The sequence below is a fragment of the Mizuhopecten yessoensis genome, unplaced genomic scaffold (assembly GCF_002113885.1).
Source record: "Mizuhopecten yessoensis strain PY_sf001 unplaced genomic scaffold, ASM211388v2 scaffold4839, whole genome shotgun sequence".
Lineage (NCBI taxonomy): Eukaryota > Metazoa > Mollusca > Bivalvia > Pectinida > Pectinidae > Mizuhopecten > Mizuhopecten yessoensis.
The window spans coordinates 245,291-263,837 of NW_018405747.1; the positions used below are offsets into that span (position 1 = coordinate 245,291).

General features: G+C 38.8%; 2 protein-coding genes across 2 annotated transcripts in view; one reads left to right on the forward strand and one right to left on the reverse strand.

The window, feature by feature from the left end:
• Nucleotides 1-18,547, forward strand: part of LOC110449896 (sodium-dependent noradrenaline transporter-like) — a 49,174-nt gene that overhangs the window by 13,760 nt on the left and 16,867 nt on the right. The window contains exon 2 of the mRNA XM_021497042.1: nt 13,933-14,350. Coding sequence (XP_021352717.1) covers nt 13,933-14,350 — 418 coding nt within the window. The remainder of the gene's footprint in view (nt 1-13,932; nt 14,351-18,547) is intronic.
• Nucleotides 8,351-10,105, reverse strand: LOC110449897. Its single transcript, XM_021497043.1, has 2 exons — nt 10,038-10,105; nt 8,351-9,126 (listed from the first exon to the last, which is right to left on the reverse strand). Exon 2 carries the CDS (start codon nt 9,124-9,126, stop codon nt 8,692-8,694), a length of 435 nt encoding a protein of 144 aa, XP_021352718.1. The 5' UTR covers nt 10,038-10,105; the 3' UTR covers nt 8,351-8,691.

Consider the following 18,547-nt stretch of genomic DNA (forward strand, 5'->3'; position numbering starts at 1 on the left):
ACTTTCTACACAAAAGTTCACGACCGTCGTCCCACGTTTATCGTACAGCTTAGTAGAAGTCCTGACTGTTACTCGTGTTGCACGTGAAGATCGAGTTAAGCGTTTAATGTAGAAGAGTCTGTAGAATGCTTGGTTTCTGTACTCGTAGGTATATAATATCAAAGGGATTAATTCATTTCTAGTTATTGAAAGACAACACATTATTGATATATCTGAGAGTAAAATTGATGGCCCTGACTTGGGTGAAAACATGTTTTACCACCGGGGAGCTCAGACTTTCTTATGATTTCATCCTCATTATACTTCATCTTGGCCTTTGAAATGTGTTTTTTTTTCCCACAAAATATGCTCAAAACGATATATTTGTATCGCTGATTTCCTGGAAAGTCAAGCCCCTGTGACAAGAGGTTTTCTAAAAGACCGTTATGCACCTCCCTTCTGTGTTTCAAAAGTACTTCAGACCAATTTTTAATTTCCAACTTTTTGGCCTCTAGCATCACCCATGAGTCCTGGCTAGATGGAAGAAACAGATATAATTAATTTCTGGGAGACTGTATCTATATATGTGTGTGTCACGTTCTTCTTTCCAGGAGTTTTGTTACTGATGACGTTAGTTAAGTAAACAGATTATTGAGGGCGATGTTAACAACAGGTATAATCAGTCATCTCACGCAAGTCAACCGTGAACACACATTTTACGTCACGGCCACTCACTCTTACACAGAAAAAGAATCACCGACCTGTCCGATTAGTTACTTTCACAATGAATTGCCATGATATGTGGCTAAGCATTCGGGGTTAAAAGGTAGCGCACTGAAATATCATTTTCAGAGTAGAAAAATGGTCGGTTAAGGGCTACCCTCGGTATACTTCAGATTGAATTACCTATATACGAGAACACTTAGTCTCGTTCAACCAGACTCTTGTTGCCTGCGCAAGCTACGCAGAATAGAGAGTCTGGTCAAACCCAGTGCTTTCGTTTTGTGACATTATAACGAGGCTTACCGATATTCTGGTTAATATTTTCATTGGTCATAGGTTGACACACCCTTTTTAACTTTTGAAGTAAGAATTTGAGTGGCCCAAAATTACATTGAATAGTTTAATTCATTAAAAAATTACCTGTATATGCATTCCTGAAGTATCAATGTTTTTACTATTAACGAGATAAATGTAAGAAAATGCTTCAAAAAGAATGATTTCATGTATTTTCATTGGATATTTTACAATAATTCATGAAGCTAACAATGCTATATATTGATACAAGACAAGCCAGATTACCTGAGTGAGAACTTGAAGGTGTTTTGAATGGGGTACAGGTAAAATCTCACTTGCTTTGCATGTTTTTTTCAAACTTCAGTCAGCCTTGTTGCCTTTGTGCTTAGCTATGATTTATTCAATGGAAATATATGGCATTATTCTTGAGATTTGACACATTTTCTTACATTGTTCTCGATAAAAGTGAATACACGGGTACTTCAGGAATGCATGTATTGGTAACTTTTTTCATTAATTTCATTATTCATTGAAATGTTTAATGGCGTTGACATAACGTCCGTAAACGAAAGTAGAAATACTGCCCTCTGGTGGTGATAATGTTATAGTGCACTGTGTTTGACCAGACTCTTGAATTACAAGTGATCAATCGCCTGGTTGAACGAGACTAGAGAACACTCGACCCAGTTCAGACGGAGTATTCTGTTTTATCTGGGCATTATCATCACGATTTCCTTGTTTGTTTTGAATTTGATAAAAAATAAATTACTTATATGCAATAAAAATATGTGAAACAATCACGTTGAGGTTCGATACGCTTATGGAAATGAATGTATTTACTTTCAAATTCGGTGTTCTGGTTGTGGTCTGTAATCAGCAAAGTCCTCTTGAATATATCACGCTGATTTCACAAGCTTTAATCGAGCAGCAACATGTAAGTACCATAGCTTTCCATTCGGGTGGTCGGGTTTGGCACAGTGGATAACGCACTTGCCTTTCACCAAGGCTACCGGGGTTCGATTCCTCGAATGGACGTGAAAATGTATGGGGTCACCTGGCCGATCACGTGGATTTTCTCCTGGCACTCCGGATACCTCCTCACATTAAGACCCCCTGCGCGCTTACACCCGGGGCAACAAGAGTGAATAATATAAGTTGTAAACAAAGTTTATATTTTGCAATAGGTTACTATATATTTATCATATGGACCGCACCAGAACGTGTCAGGTTAAAGTTTGACAAGTTATTAGGTTTACAAAATCTAATTCACTGTTTCCCAATGAGTGGTACTTGTGAACTTTGTTTTTCTGTCGCTAGATTTGAAAGGTTGAGAACAACTTTGATGCAAGAAAATAACCACAATATATGTCACTTAGTATAAAAAGTGTGAAGCCCTTTTTAGTGAGTATATATTGGTGTAAACACAAGGTCGTAAATAAACGTATTAAAAATATAGTGATACTCGATGTACAAAAACAATGTATTTCTTGTTGTTCAATTGAGTTCAAGTCTAACACTCTTGCATAGATCCAGTCAAAATGGACACCAAATTACGCTCCCGACATGAAATGTGGGCTCTCTTGGGTGGCGTAAACTATGTAGTTGTGCGTAAGTGTTAGTTTACTACCGTTTGGTGCGAGATTAATGACCACTCGGCTACGTTATCGACTACTTAAGTCTGGTATTTGATGGATCGTCATCAAACAATCACTCTTCCCATCTGATAAAAATAATTTTATTACTCATTTAGTAATAAACTTAATTAGCACCACGGTGTATACATAGGCTAGGAATAGTAGCAAAGTTTGAACTGAGAACAAAATGAAGGCAAACACACAAGGTTTATGGTCCTTTTGAGGGGATAGCTGACACGGGGGAGACAATTTAACATACGTGTAGTATAACACACACTTAAATCACAAGCGAAGTATTTTGTTGACTTTAGTGACAAATCGTAGTCTGTATGCAATCGTCTCACCACATTTATCGTTCTCAAATTATACCGAAAATAGGCGATACTTAACAGTGTTATGTTACCAAGACGACCGTCTGATGTTGTCTAAAATTACCAACTTTACTGATATTTTAATGCATAAAACCCCTTAAAATATCATTCTTTGAAAGTATTGCCAAATTTTCCACGTAGATAAGGCAAACAAAATGGGAGGTGTCCATCACCTATTCTTTATAATACTAATTTGATATCATTGGGTATTTTTAGACCGGGCGTTTCAGTATACGTTGAGAAATCACTTCTACATGCAGGGTAACACCCTAAACCTGTCGCCTTTCCTTCTGTATACCAAATACCGCTGGTGTAGTAATCTCGTCGACTGGCGACATCCGGTGCAGAAGTATCTAACCGATGGCGTAATAATCTCGTCGACTAGCGTTACATCGTTGCAGAAGTTATCCAACTTTGTAACATTTGCTGACATTCTTGATCTGAAAGGTTGTTCTAAAATATACTTATAGTACAATGTGTCCTTGCAGACGTCAACATTGTTTGCCCATGTGCTTCCTGCATGCTACTTTGTTACAGAAGCAAGCGTTCTTTTAACCCCGTCAGCCGAAGGTTACATGGTCACGTTATCGTCCATGACGTCACACCTTACGCACGATTTCGTGTTCCACAAAAAACACTAGCACACTTAGTAAAGGTTAGACATTTCACTAACCCATATGTTTTTTCTCCTCCCTTACGTTAGTGAAGGGATGGGGGAGGGGGAGGGGGTGATAATTACTCCTCCTTTACTCCCATCTGTTACAAACAAAAGGTATCCCGACTATTCCGGGAACAACAGGCGTTAATGGTTTACGCGATAGTGGAAGTGAAAGCATTCTTCCAGCAGGTCAGAAGATTTGATATAACTTGTTATCTGCGCTAATATATTTCATATACATTTTTCTGGAAGTACTTCTATATTATATCTTATTCACTATTGAATGTTGCACAGACAAGATAAGCTGCCGTTAATGACTAAAGCAATCTCACATCATATCCGGTTTAATCGATTGTAATAACAATGCTCTTCACAGCGGTGCTATTGATATATCGCTTACGAAGCTGTCTCTCTATGGTGGTTCTGTGTTATGTTAAAGTCTTCTGTTCCACCTGCTCTTTACTTCAGATTTTCCTTTTTCTGTTGTACATTTACTTCTGTTTGACTTTTATTTTATATATTCTTTTATTGCGTTTTTTTATTATTTTACCTATTCCTTACTTCTGTTCTACGTACTTCTTTCTTTTGTTTCCCGCTATTTCATCCCTTACTGCCTCTTCTTTACTTTCGTTTTCTACCTATATCTCATATCCTCTTTTGACTATGGCCGTTTGCCCATGACATAATTATTCGTCACTGTGTGGTAGTTGGTGGTTATTTACACCTTTAATCTTATTTATAGATTTACACATCGACTGTGATTGTTTGCATTTTGAGCAATCTGCTACTGCAATTTACAGAAAATACTTTAATAAAAACAGTTAATCAAGTTTGTTCCATATTTATATATGAACGCATACTGAATAAAGGATATAATTCAAGGACAAGAAACCTTTGAATTTGTTAATACTTTTGTAACACACATCTACATACATGTACACGTACCACACATGTACATACATGTACACGTACCACATATGTACACGTACCACACATGTACACGTACCACACATGTACACGTATCACACATGTACTTACATGTACACGTACCACACATGTACACGTACCACACATGTACATACATGTACACGTACCACACATGTACATACATGTACACGTACCACACATGTACACGTACCACACATGTACACGTACCACACATGTACACACATTTACACGTACCACACATGTACATACATGTACACGTACCACACACGTACCACACATGTACACGGACCACACATGTACATACATGTACACGTACCACACATGTACATACATGTACACGTACCACACATGTACACACATGTACACGTACCACACATGTACACACATGTACACGTCCACACATGAACATACATGTACACGTACCACACAAGTGAACATTGGTTCTTACTTCACTAAAGATAGTTTTTAATTTAACACATATAACATTTAACATTTAACACATGTCATATGTTTTTGTGTATTAACCCATGTAATATGACCTCTCAGCCCTGTGATTGGTTGTACAGCTTCAATTGTTCAATTGTGACGTCACGTCTAGGACAGGTACATGACGTCACAGGCTTATGCACTGGAGTCAAAATGGCGGCTTTTTACATTTCAAGGTTGCATGAAATTTGTCGTTTTACACGAATAAATGCCACAAATCTTGGTTATGTAATAAAAAGGAACTTACACTCGTTTTCATTTCATCTGAAATTCATGAAACTCGTCACGAATTTTTCATTTTAGCTCACCAGAGGCTCGCTAAATTGAAAAATTCTTAGACTCGTCTCATAAATATGCAACATCAACAAAACGAGAGAAGATTAACCCATGTAAATTTCATATTCAGACTTCTTCACGATTGGGTTCATGATTGGAAAATGCGCTATTCTCAATGAAAACAATTCAGATAATATTTTTTCAATAAATCTGCCTGATAGCAGACTTTTTATGTACACTGTGTCCTTATACAAAGAAACGCGAATAAAGTACACAGGACCAATGCAATATACAAAGCAAGTTTATAGGAATGGGCAAGTGGATCACATTCAGATATCGAATTGGTGCATTAACGAAAACATATAGCGGATCTTATGTAAAGCAAACACGTCGGGGGTCTGTGAACTAGGCTAGCGCGTCACTTTGATAAACCTGACTTGTGCCGGACGTTTAACTTCAAGGTCTTTCAGAACGTTTATTCACTGCGCCGGTGCTGCACGTTTCCATACCTAGACCGGTACAGCAGGTTTGCATACTGGGCCACCATACGGTACGTGTGTTTAAAGGGTCGGTGCAGCACTTAACAAGTTGTTACAACAGCAGTCAGGGTTTATAGCCTGGCAGTGTTAACACTTCACACCTACAGTTGGCACTGCAGCGCAACAGATGATGGACGTTAACCCTGAGGTCTCATTCTACTGTTTGAAGTTTGCACATTTCCAACGTTCGTTACCATACTCGAGACTTTAATGAATAAGTTCCATTAACACATAATATTTTCCAACATGTCATGTTGCTAGAGAAGACTTACTGACAGACCAGCGAGTGTCTACTGCTGTAGTATCAATTCCTTAGGCTTAAAAACAGCACATCAGCATCAGCTGTTTTACCCTGCTGCCCCTATTGCATGATCGTAAGAGGCGACTTAATTCGGGATCTTATCTTTTCTCTTCTTTCTAAACAATTTTCTTCCTCTTAATGTATCCCTTGACAATGCCTCACTTTTGACCTTTAGTTGAACATTCGCCCCTTTGAGGAAGGCTTTGGGTTCTCTCCCCTGGCCGAGACATACCAGAGTCTGTATAAATGGTAGTTTCTACTTCTGCTTAACGCTAAGCAATTTAGCAGTGGGACGACTGGTTCGCCCGTTGTCAGTATAATGTGACCGAGTGGGGTGTCCTTCTGGGTGTCTTCGGCAGTATGTTTCAGTAAGATAGCACTATAAAGTCGGCATTAGTTCCGCGCTATCACAAGGAGACAAACACGAACATATCGCAGCCTCCCAAAACACACACGCATGCATCTTGCACACAGGGGAGGACGTCCTTAAACATCCATAGCTGTTGATAGGACCTTAAACAATACTAAACCAAACCAAGCATCAGCTATTGTTTGCGACGGACGAGATAATTTTACTACGAGTCTCCATCTTAGGTTTTTGTTGCAACGCCTTGTTAAAATAAATGAAATATTTATATGTATATTACATTTTTTTATTTATCACATATAAATGTTAAACACTTATCACATAACTGAATTGCCAGAAAATATGGAGAGTGCATCTGCAATGATGATTGGTGTTTTAGCAATGTATGGGAAATGTTCTTGCGTATTACGAAATTTATTATATACAAGAAAAGAGGCGACTCGACGCTAACAACGGTGTCAACTACAATGAGTCAATAAACAATGAACCAATGAACAATGAACCAATGAACAATGAACCAATGAACAATGAACAATGAACAATGAACCAATGAATAATGAACCAATGAACCAATGAAACAATGAATCACTGAACAATGAACCAATGAATAATGAACAATGAACCAATGAATAATGAACAATGAACAATGAAACAATGAACCACTGACCAATGAACCAATGAATAATGAACCAATGAACAATGAATAATGAACCAATGAACAATGAACCAATGAACAATGAACCAATGAACCACTGAACAATGAACCAATGAACAATGAACCAATGAATCACTGAACAATGAACCAATGAATAATGAACAATGAACCAATGAATAATGAACAATGAACAATGAACGAATGAACCAAGGAACAATGAACCACCGAACAATGAACCACCGAACAATGAACTTTGAACCAATGAAAATTGAACCAATGAAAAGAACTCATAAAATATTGTTATTTCAATACTCAGATAAATGGGGGTAGCTTGAAATTGTTCCCTCTAAAATAACTACTCGTGCCCTACTCCCCTCCCCACCCCCACCTTCAACCCACCTCACCCCTGACGAAGGTCAACTTACTAAGCGCTGCATATCTGATGAATAATCTAGCCCAATCAAAATTTCATTAACATAAGAAAAATATCGTGATAACTCTATAAAAACTTATTTGAATGTCCACTACTACCCATCGTATCAATCGGCCACCGTAGGGAAACGTTAGTGGAGTTATGTCCTTTATTTCAATAAGGCTTTTCTATGGAAAAGTTTGTTATAAAATTCTCTTCAGTTACGAAAAGTTCGTGAAAATGAGACTTCATTATTCGTAATGTTAATATTTTACATCATTTTATTAGAACAAATATGTTCGCCATTCGGATATGTAAAGAATGTGTAGATATTCAATGTGTAAAGACACTTTATCTAGAAATAAATTGAATCTTTCGACATCTTAACATTTTTTGATACGTGTGACGCTGCTAACTGCAATAAATGAAATCCCGGGAAGATCCTCGCCTCTATCAGGCCTTGCCGTTTATTGTTAAGTGCAGGATCGTTTAAGATAGTAACTCAAGGGTTTTCTCCAATTTGTAATCGAAGTAAGAATATTAGAGGGATTTTACGGACCTCTCGTGCCGTTACATACCACTAGATCATTGCCGCAGCCCGTCTGATGAATCATAATGGGTTTCTCTGTAAGAATGGAATAGCCCTCAAAACACAAGGTCTGAGGTTAAAAGCAGTTAATCACAGAAAACGAACTTTCAGAAGTAGAATCTCTTTATTGAAAATAAATCTCACATCTTGCCAACTTCTAAAATTCACAAAACTTTTCCATCACTTTCAACTCTACGCATCACGTGATTCAGTGTAGTTTTTTAAAAGATTTAATTTGAAGGGTTTTCATTTTTTAATGAATTTATTAAAAAGAGGAAAAACGCCAGTAGATGAAATGTCTGTATCACAGAATACCGAGCATGTACTCTTATTGCTATTCTTCAAACACTTAATATATACTGAAATACTTCATAATATTTAGTAAAATTAATATTTCATTAAAGTTTGTTTGTTTTTTTTCTTTTTTTTTCCTTTCGCCCGGGTATATATTTTTTTTGCCTAGAGAAGGGAATCGTCGCCCAGGACGTACTGGCTGGCCCGGTCAATCCAGAAACTACCGGACATGTACTTTTGGCATTCCTGTTGGCACGGCTCCACACACTCCGTGCACGTCCACACAGAAATTATGTCGTTTCCGAATATCATGAGCATTAGAACTGCCATGAGGGATAAAGACGAGTACATCCATACCCGGAACAGCTCTTGTCCATTATTGTGATACTTTATGTGAAATGGAGTTTCTGCCAATTCCGCATTTTTCGCCTCTTCTGCTTCCGACGTGTCGTTTTCGGCGATGGCGAGTAGCTGTGTCTTTGTGCTAGAGAGCGAGTCCATCAGTTGGCGGGAGATATAGCGCTTCTCCACGTCACGCCAGTAGGTCAGAGCTCGACAAAAGGCCATTTCCTCGGCTGAGTTGTTGATATCCGGATCCATCTGTGGAGACGAAATAAATTAAGCCAAGCTACATACACCTTAAAGTGGGACAACGTACCGATAAACAGACGTGATCACATTCAATAGCTTCGAGAACTCTTTAAATGAATTACATGTGAGCTGTGTACTCCCACTTTCCGAAACCCTCTTGTGAACACTAAAACAAACTAGTTCTTTCTGCAACCGAATCGTGTTTCTAATTTACCAAATGGATTTTAGATTCAGGCTGAGAATGCTAATCATTCCTATGGTATTTATAAGGCATGCTAATAATAGACCAACAATGATGAGTTTGTCTCGGACACTTGATGAAATTGTCTAATTAAATGTCATTGTTCCCATCTTCTCATCCCCTGTCTGCTCTAACTGGCGTCCGCGCGACGGCGCCACTAAGACGATAGGATGACAGACGGTGTAGATTTATGTTCTACTGAAAGTGTTTTATTATTCAAACATGCATTGCAGCATCTTAAATATGGTTGAAACATCTTGACACTGCCGAAAAATGTCACTGTGCTTTTCAAATGAAGACTTGTCTATACTCCATTTAGCCGCTCGAAACAAACCATCTTTCTGCAGAAGGTCGGTATACAGTAACTACAGGCTTGTGTATAATACGAGGTTCCGAATAGCTTATGTATCCCAAAGACGATTTTATAATCGACACAAAATCTATCTTTGTAAACACTACATGTATATATAATACTCGGTACAGAAAATGATTGTGCTATATGATATACGTAACTCTCCCGAGGCAGAAGGCAAGTTTTTTAAGACGATATGCTGGTTAGAAAATTAAATCGATACATAATCTAGATATCTAATGTGGTTCGCCGTCGAGGACAGAGAGGAGGCATTGTTGTATGAAGTATGTCTGGAATGTTTAGCTATACATGTGATAAAATACTTACTTGCAGTGATTTCCGTGGGTAACTTCTATGCTATGGCCTTACAATGTGTCACTAAGGTGACATTACATTGTGACGTCACCGAATGATGACGTAACTAGCAACAATGCTCGGAAGTATAATGGACGTTGCGCATATATGCAAAATGGTTACATTTATAACACGTTTTTTTCTCTTTTGAAGAAACTATATTAATTTAGAGTTTATGATCTTTCGATATATTCTATATGTGCCGTAGACTGGTGGTAGCTACAGTCACACGGTATTACAAAGTATCATACATTCGGAACACATCGGATACACTATAATCTTCATTGGTCATATCTGTCTTACTCTACATAATTATAACATATGTATGGCCTATTTTTATACAATTTATGCACAGATAAGTGTTTTGATATCTCCCTCCCGTCCCTGCCAGCGATGTTAGGCGTCAATCATCACACTAGGCTCTATCCCGGCCCCTATTCCCCACCACAGGGGAGGCCATGGAGCCACCAAACTCTACACGAAATATCGCGGAGCCCAGCATTTCACTTTTATTTATGAAATGTTATTAATCATATATAGTTATCTCTGAAATGACATGAATATCTGTAGCTAGCTTGCCGTTTAATGCGTTCTATCTGTGAGGATTGAGGTGTTCCGGCTGTGCTGCCATTATCACAGCTATTTCTACACAGAGCTAATGGCCGATTTTACTGTATAAAATCCTCAGTTTATGTATCAGTATGACAATATGGCTTATTTTGTTAAAACAGTAAGCTTCTCCAACACCTGCTGGTCATTTATATTCATTCTAAGTTAATAATTACGTGTCTACGTTGTTTCTAATAAAAGTATACCAAACACATTTATAGAGAGAGTGAATCAAGTACAAGGACGATAAACAGTGTACGAAATTCACCCACAAACTCTACGGTATTCCCGATAAAGAAAATGTATTCAATATATGTACCAGGTATTTTGTACACTAAGTATGTGCCAGTTATTATTTGTATCAAATATATAATCCACGTATAACGGTGTAGCCAGTATATACGTACTAAGCGTTCTCTGTACTCAGTATACGTACCAAACATTCTGTGTACCAAATATGTGTACTTGTACATAACCATGTGTTCTGTCTTACCTAATAATGCCTATATCACCTATAGCTTCTGGTGAAATTGAAAAATAAATTTAATTTAAGAAAAAGGCAATAATCAGATTGCTAGCTCAATACTCGCGCTTCAAATTTGAGCTTTTCAGACAGATTTTCAGTAAATGAAATCGTTAGCATCGGCCTAATGAAACTAAAGTTCCGATTACATACAAATGTAATATAACATTTGATTTTGGTAGGTTTTAACAATACAGTGCGAGAGGTCATCAAATGATATCCGGCATACACAATGACCAGCTATATATAGCTACTACATATACATTGTGGTTTTGCCGACTCCCTGTTTGATGAAAATTATGTTTGGCTACGTGTAACCAGTTTTGTTCGGTTCGCGATGCTTCCGTCATCGCCTTGGTAAACAGAAACAGGACCAATAACCATTTCTACACGATTCCTTATCCCTTACATGTGTCGACACCGTACCCCGACTTGTCATAACTGCCTCAATGTCTGTCTGTGTGATCGATCCGATACGGTAAGGTCATACAGCATCAAACACGGGCCAACACCATCTACAGGAAACACCCGACACGCTAATTGGTAATTGTAGACAAATGGTATGATATTCTCAGCAAAAGTTTGGTATTTCGAAGATGCTTCTTCACTTTTAACTTTAATGAATCAATTGGATGTTTAAAGGCAGGTGTTGATTTGCAGTAGACGAATGCAGGACAAAACGTCATATAGCACGTGCCTAACTGGGCTTTACACGCGCCAAATATCATGGATAAGGGAGGTACTAAAACCTACCGTTATCTTAGTTTGTCGTACATAAATATTGACATCAGATTCAAAAGAGAGCATTCAATCTGTAGAATTCAGGGAATGTTCTCAAAGCTTGAAGAGTTTTATTGTGAGAGCGTGTGGCGGTAAACACGTGTAGCGACCATCGGGCTATCTACGTTAAATTTAGAATTCCTCGTGCATACGGTCTATAAATACGCTTCAGAGGGATATATTTGATATTAAAGAATGCTAATATTAGTTTTGATACCCGAACGATAAGATAAGGCTTACCCTAATTACCCATCATGCCGAGCGGGCTCTCTTGTTTCTGCATTTCTCTCCCTCGATGTTTCACGAGATTAACAACGCGAGGTTAACACGTCCCGCTGGTGGTATATACGGTCGTGACCTTTAACGTCCAGGGATGGTCGTTAGTCAGAAATGACATAGACATTACTTACAAACACAATAATGACATGGCTTCAATGATGTTAACTATTCCGGCAGTGTTTCCTGAAGGTTTCCGCTTTGCGTTTCATTTTTACACTTCCTACTTTGAGTGAAACATCACCATGGCAGCAAGCTTTCATAGTCAAATGACAAAGCTTAAGCAAAGAAAGACATTATGGTAATAAATGTTTTTCCTCGTTTGATGATGAGTAAATTAAGTGAGTTTACACGCGTTATGACGGTTTTGTCCGATTCGATAAAGGTTGAAACTCTGAACGTCATGCTTTGCCAACTGAACTGCTGTATCTACCAGGCACAGTACCTGATTAATAACTTTACAGATGACCACGTCGAGTCTTACCTGTCTCTACTGAAGCTTACTTTACAGGGGCTATTGCATACAACACTATATAAAGGAGGCATTGTAATCAGTCTGAGCTACGGATTACGGAAACAAACATATAACAGTCTCATTAATTTGGTGCTAATACACAGTTTTAAGGTCATTGCCGTCTTCTGACATATATATGTACCATTACAACATTGCATGGACGAGGGAGGTCAGGCTTAACATATCAAAAGTTAGGTTTAAAGTGTTATTACAGCGAATACGACTCCACTTGTGCAAAATAGGAGGACATGTACTGCATCAATTAATGTCGACGGTAGCGCCACTGACAGGTGGCGATGACCTGAAGACCCAGCTTAACTCGCCCAATTACCTGTGGTATACAGTGATATATGTGCACACTCTCACACTTGCTTGGCTCACTCGCTGCCTGCCGTCGTCAATTTCTTAGAAAATCAATTGACCGGAAAGGTTTCTCTCGCACATCCTCTCAGCCAATCAAAGTTTATGGCTGATCACACGTACCCATGGAACAACCAATCACACGCGATCGTGCGAAACTGGTAAAATATAATTCGCCGATTGATAAATCTGTACTGTTTTACGAAACGTAAATCTTTAAAACAACACATTGACAATTTAATTTTGAATTTATTTCTACAATTAATGTCTTTCTAAACACTATCCCCATGTTCCGATTATTTGAACAGAAATGTGCACATTTGATGCTCATAATTTACAGACATGGGGATGTGCCTTTTCCCATGAGTTGCCTCCCCTGCTCGTTAATACTACTACTCAGGTTTGCTGTCGCCATTGGTCGTATATCTGGGTTGACGGTAAGTGCCTGATCCAAAGGCTCATTTTGTTTATGGCTGTTGACCTGGTCATACGTTCGGACTGTGGTAAACAACTCACAAATAGTCTTATTGGGAGAATTACGTCATCCACGTGGAACGGACAACTACGATCAATCTCGACTTGTTCCAATACGGAATAATGTAATGATTTTGTTTAATAGTTAACTATTTCAGTTTAATGCATTTCAAATATTAGTAAACGTGCATGCAATGACTGAATACAGTATTTATTTTAAAACAAGGGAGCATACGATCACCAGCCAATGTCTGACTAACTCGCAATATCTTACTACTAAATATTGCATTGTGATATTAAATGTGATATTAATTGTACAGTGTTAATTGCAGAAGAAAACCGAAAGTTCCGACGACGAGGAAGACGATCTTTACGACGACTTCGACTTTAGTGCCCCGGACCAGAGTGATCACTCGGACAGTCAAACCGACGACAGTCCGGGGGATTCGGACTCCACCGCCAACACGATGGAGCTCCAGGCGGTCATTCCTACAGATATTTCCAAGGACCAGATACAGAACGGCAAGGACCCTCCACGAGACTGTCCCGACGCCGAGAAGAATTCTCTGTTGTCAGAGAAAGTAGACGATATTGACGACATTCCTGACCACTACCCAGACGATGATGATATTAAACTTCCGGTTGAAAACTGGGGTAACAAGGCCGACTACTTGTTGGCTGTGATCGGCTACTCTGTGGACCTCTCTAACGTCTGGAGATTCCCGTATCTGGCCTACAAAAATGGCGGTGGTAAGTTGAATCTATCATTGAATGGCGTTTCTCTACGCTTATAACGGTGTACTATTACAACAGCTAATTCATTGAACTTGATAGCCTTTAAAACAACAACGTCACCGGTGTTTAGCCACATCTTAACCATGTTATACCGATACAAGTTGAGTGAATAGAGGGTATTGAATGGTTTCCCGTTATAAACAATGTGTATTGTACGAGCAGGACTCCTTTGTCAGAATATCGATATTTTTCACGAGTCCGAAGCATGATTAAAACTACCAGTACATTCTTCCATACAAGTAAAATATATATGGTTTTCAACGGTAAAACTATTAAAATTTCCATTTATGACATGTTTAAATGTAACACGACGCATATATCGCTGCAACAACAAAAAAAACCGTGAGAATAAGTGTAATATTTGACGCAAGTTTTCATTGACGTCATTCTTGACAACAAGACAGAGCGCCATTTTGAATGAGTTACTCAACGCTATTCTGCCGTTTGCTGCTATCTTTTGGTAAGAGTTCCAAATTAAAAACGATAACAAAGTGTGAAGGGCGTTATTTTGCAGTGCCTCAGTTATTAAAAGAAAAACCGGGATCTTTGGTTAATTGGTCTTACATTGTCTACGCTTTACCGAAGGAGATAAAGAGAAGCTCTATCCCTAGCCACACCTGGTACTCCAGGAGGTTTAGCTCACATTCGCTTTCTGCACCCAAGGAATATGTCATAGCAAAATTAAAAACTCAGTGTGCAACACCTTGTGGGTGAGACGAGAAGACTAGTTTGAACCTTTGATGCCATCAAAATAATCTGGCGGTCGCGTAACGGCAAATTTGACGACTGGCGAAGTCGGGCGTCGCTCCTCTGTAATCTTAAAGAACAGGGATCAGCCTAGCGATTGGTCAGCATTTTCTTTACCTGAGACCAATCAAATAGCTAGTCATGTGCCTTCAATTTTGCTATGACATATACCAAGGGTACAGAGAGCGAATGTGAGCGTAACCCCTGGAGTCGGACGCTGTACTGTCCCCTACATGTACGCAATTCAATATCAGTACAGTGTTTCCACGTTAGGATACAAACTTACCTGTATGACAGTTCATGCCCTTACATTACCATGTCCAGTCCGAGGCTAGTACCTGTGGATGGTCCTTAGCCGAGTCGATAGAGAGCGGCCAATTCTTACCAGTGGAGATACCAGTCTATCAAGATACTTGTGCATATTTCTTTTATCTGCAGTTTAGAACGGTATAAGTACAAATATATCAGTAGCATTTATAATAATACTATAATTAGTTAACAGCATTTGGTTAATTGGACAAATAGGAAACTGGTCAATTCGACCCATCTGTATTAAAGTCGTTATGGACAGTATGGCATGTTGAAGTTTCAGTGTATACATACAATACGGAAGAGAAATTCCATACATTTCATGAAATAATAACAAAGGGCAAACACGTAATGATTAAACTAATATCTAATGATGTAGGCCATGTAATTAATTATAATAACTTATATACCGCTTTATCACAACCTAATTCGTAGGTCGTCTCAAAGCGGTTCACAAATTATTATCCGTGGTTATATTATAGGGCCTTTGCAACCAGCCAACATCTTTCTCAACTCCCTGGGGAGCATACAGCCGGTGCTGCCATTTCGGTGCTCACAGCTAGCATTCAAGATTTCTAGTACTACCCAACCACGTTCTCATTTACAGCTGAGTAGACTGAAACAAGCGGAGTAAAGTATCTTGCTCAAAGATACAACACAGTGCCGTCCCGTGGCTCGAACCCGCAACCCTTCGGTCACCAGCCCGGCGTCCTACCACTAGACTAGCGTGCTACGAATATCAGAATAAATTCCAGATACAAACTGAAGGCTAGGGCCAACCTTGATGACTGATAGCTATTTATAGACGTACTAACATAGAAACTTTCTTCACTGCTGTAAAGTTTACGTATAGACTTTCACTAACAATAAAACGTCCTTAGCTGCTGTATACATCTAGCTTACGTAGCAATTAGCGACGTTGTGTAACACCGAAACTTTCTTCACCGTTGTGTATTCCATGGGTGTTAATATACCAAAATATCTTTATATAGGCCAAGGGCTGCGTCTTATACCTTAAAGACCTTGAAAGAGAACGTTGTTGTAATTTGGTTATTAAGTTCAAGAAGATATTACTGCACCAGAAGATCCCTTGTAATCCCGTTATCAAGTCTCATAATTCAGGAACATTTTCACGGGAGCATGATTCTGACGAGAAAACATATTAACAAATAAGATTTCCTGACACTTCGAGTTGACCTACTTTCTAACCGTTCGGTGTGTATATTTCTCATGAAACATTGCAATAACAGCAACAAGCAATTGCATAATAGAAATGAATGGTAATAAAAGGTTTTCAGTGCTAGCATTAATACATGTAGTAAACTCATCATCAGGCGATAGCAGGCCTCTCTAAATAAATCAGAATGAACGTACGATTCTGTACAATAACACCGTGTATATAACGTGTATAGGGTGAGTGAAACATCTATACCTCTGCAAGTTTGGTGAAAGATAATTGTAAGAGGCGGCTAAGGTGGAGGATTGGAGGTTTTCTTTTGTGCCTTCTGCTTAGTGGACATTGAAGAAACCAATTATGATCTGCCATCCTATTGCCAGAATTGGAATCTATATAATTTCTTGTCTCGCTTTCTTACTCTTTCCTTTCTCCTCATGCGTCTTCTTGTGTGTCTCCTCATGTGTCTTTTTATATGTCTCCTCAGGTGTATTTTTAGGTGTCTCCTCGTGTGTCTCCTTATGTGTATGCTTAGGTGTCTCCTCATGTGTCTTCTTAGGTGTCTCCTCATGTGTATTCTAAGGTGTCTCCTCAGGTGTATTTTTAGGTGGCTCCTTGTGTGTCTTTCTTATGTGCCTCCTCAGGTGTCGTCTTAGGTGTCTCCTCATGTGCCTTAGGTGTCTCCTCATGTGTCTTCTGAGGTGACTCATCATGTGTCTCATCAGGTGTCTCCTCAGGTGTCTGCTTATGTGTCTGCTTAGGTGTCTACTTATGTGTCTCTTCATGTGTCTTCTCAGGTGTCTTAGATGTCTGCTTAATTTTCACCTCATGTGTCTTCTTCGGTGTCTTCTCATGTGTCTTCTTAGGTGTCTCTTCGTGTGTCTTTATTAGGTGTCTTCTCATGTGTCTTTATAAGGTGTCTCCTCACGTGTCTTTTATTAGGTGTCTTCTCATGTGTCTTTTATTAGGTGTCTTCTCATGTGTCTTTATTAGGTGTCTTTTATCATGTGTCTTTATTAGGTGTCTTCTCATGTGTCTTTATGGGGTGTCTCCCCATGTGTCTTTATTAGGTGTCTTCTCATGTGTCTTTATTAGGTGTCTCCTCAGGTGTCTGCTAAGTTGTCTCCTCATGAACTCGTCTTCAAATAACCTTATCTAGTGCTAGGACGTTTAACTTAAAACAAACAAATTACAAAATAACGTTTACTTGATAGCATCACGCTTTCAAAATAACGTTTACTTGGTAGCATCACGCTTACAGAATAATGTTTACTTGGTAGCATCACGCTTACAGAATAACGTTTACTTGATAGCATCACGCTTACAGATAACGTTTACTTGGTAGCATCACTCTTACAGAATAACGTTTACTTGGTAGCATCACGCTTACATGATAACGTTTACTTGGTAGCATCACGCTTACAGATAACGTTTACTTGATAGCATCACGCTTACAGATAACGATTACTTGGTAGCATCACGCTTACAGAATAATGTTTACTTGGTAGCATCACGCTTACATGATACCGTTTACTTGGTAGCATCACGCTTACAGAATAACGTTTACTCGGTAGCATCACGCTTACAGAATAACGTTTACTTTGTAGCATCACGCTTACAGAATAACGTTTACTTTGTAGCATCACGCTTACAGATAACGTTTACTTGATAGCATCACGCTTACAGATAACAATTACTTGGTAGCATCACGCTTACAGAATAACGTTTACTTGGTAGCATCACGCTTACAGAATAACGTTTACTTGGTAGCATCACGCTTACAGAATAACGTTTACTTTGTAGCATCACGCTTACAGAATAACGTTTACTTGGTAGCATCACGCTTACATGATAACGCTTACTTCACGTTATCTGGATAACGATTGTAAGATAACATAACGTCTATAACATTACGTTTATGT

What these genes read in the sequence shown, in the direction of transcription:
- LOC110449897 (XM_021497043.1), bottom strand. Translation starts at nt 9,126, where the DNA reads ATGGATCCGGATATCAACAACTCAGCCGAGGAAATGGCCTTTTGTCGA.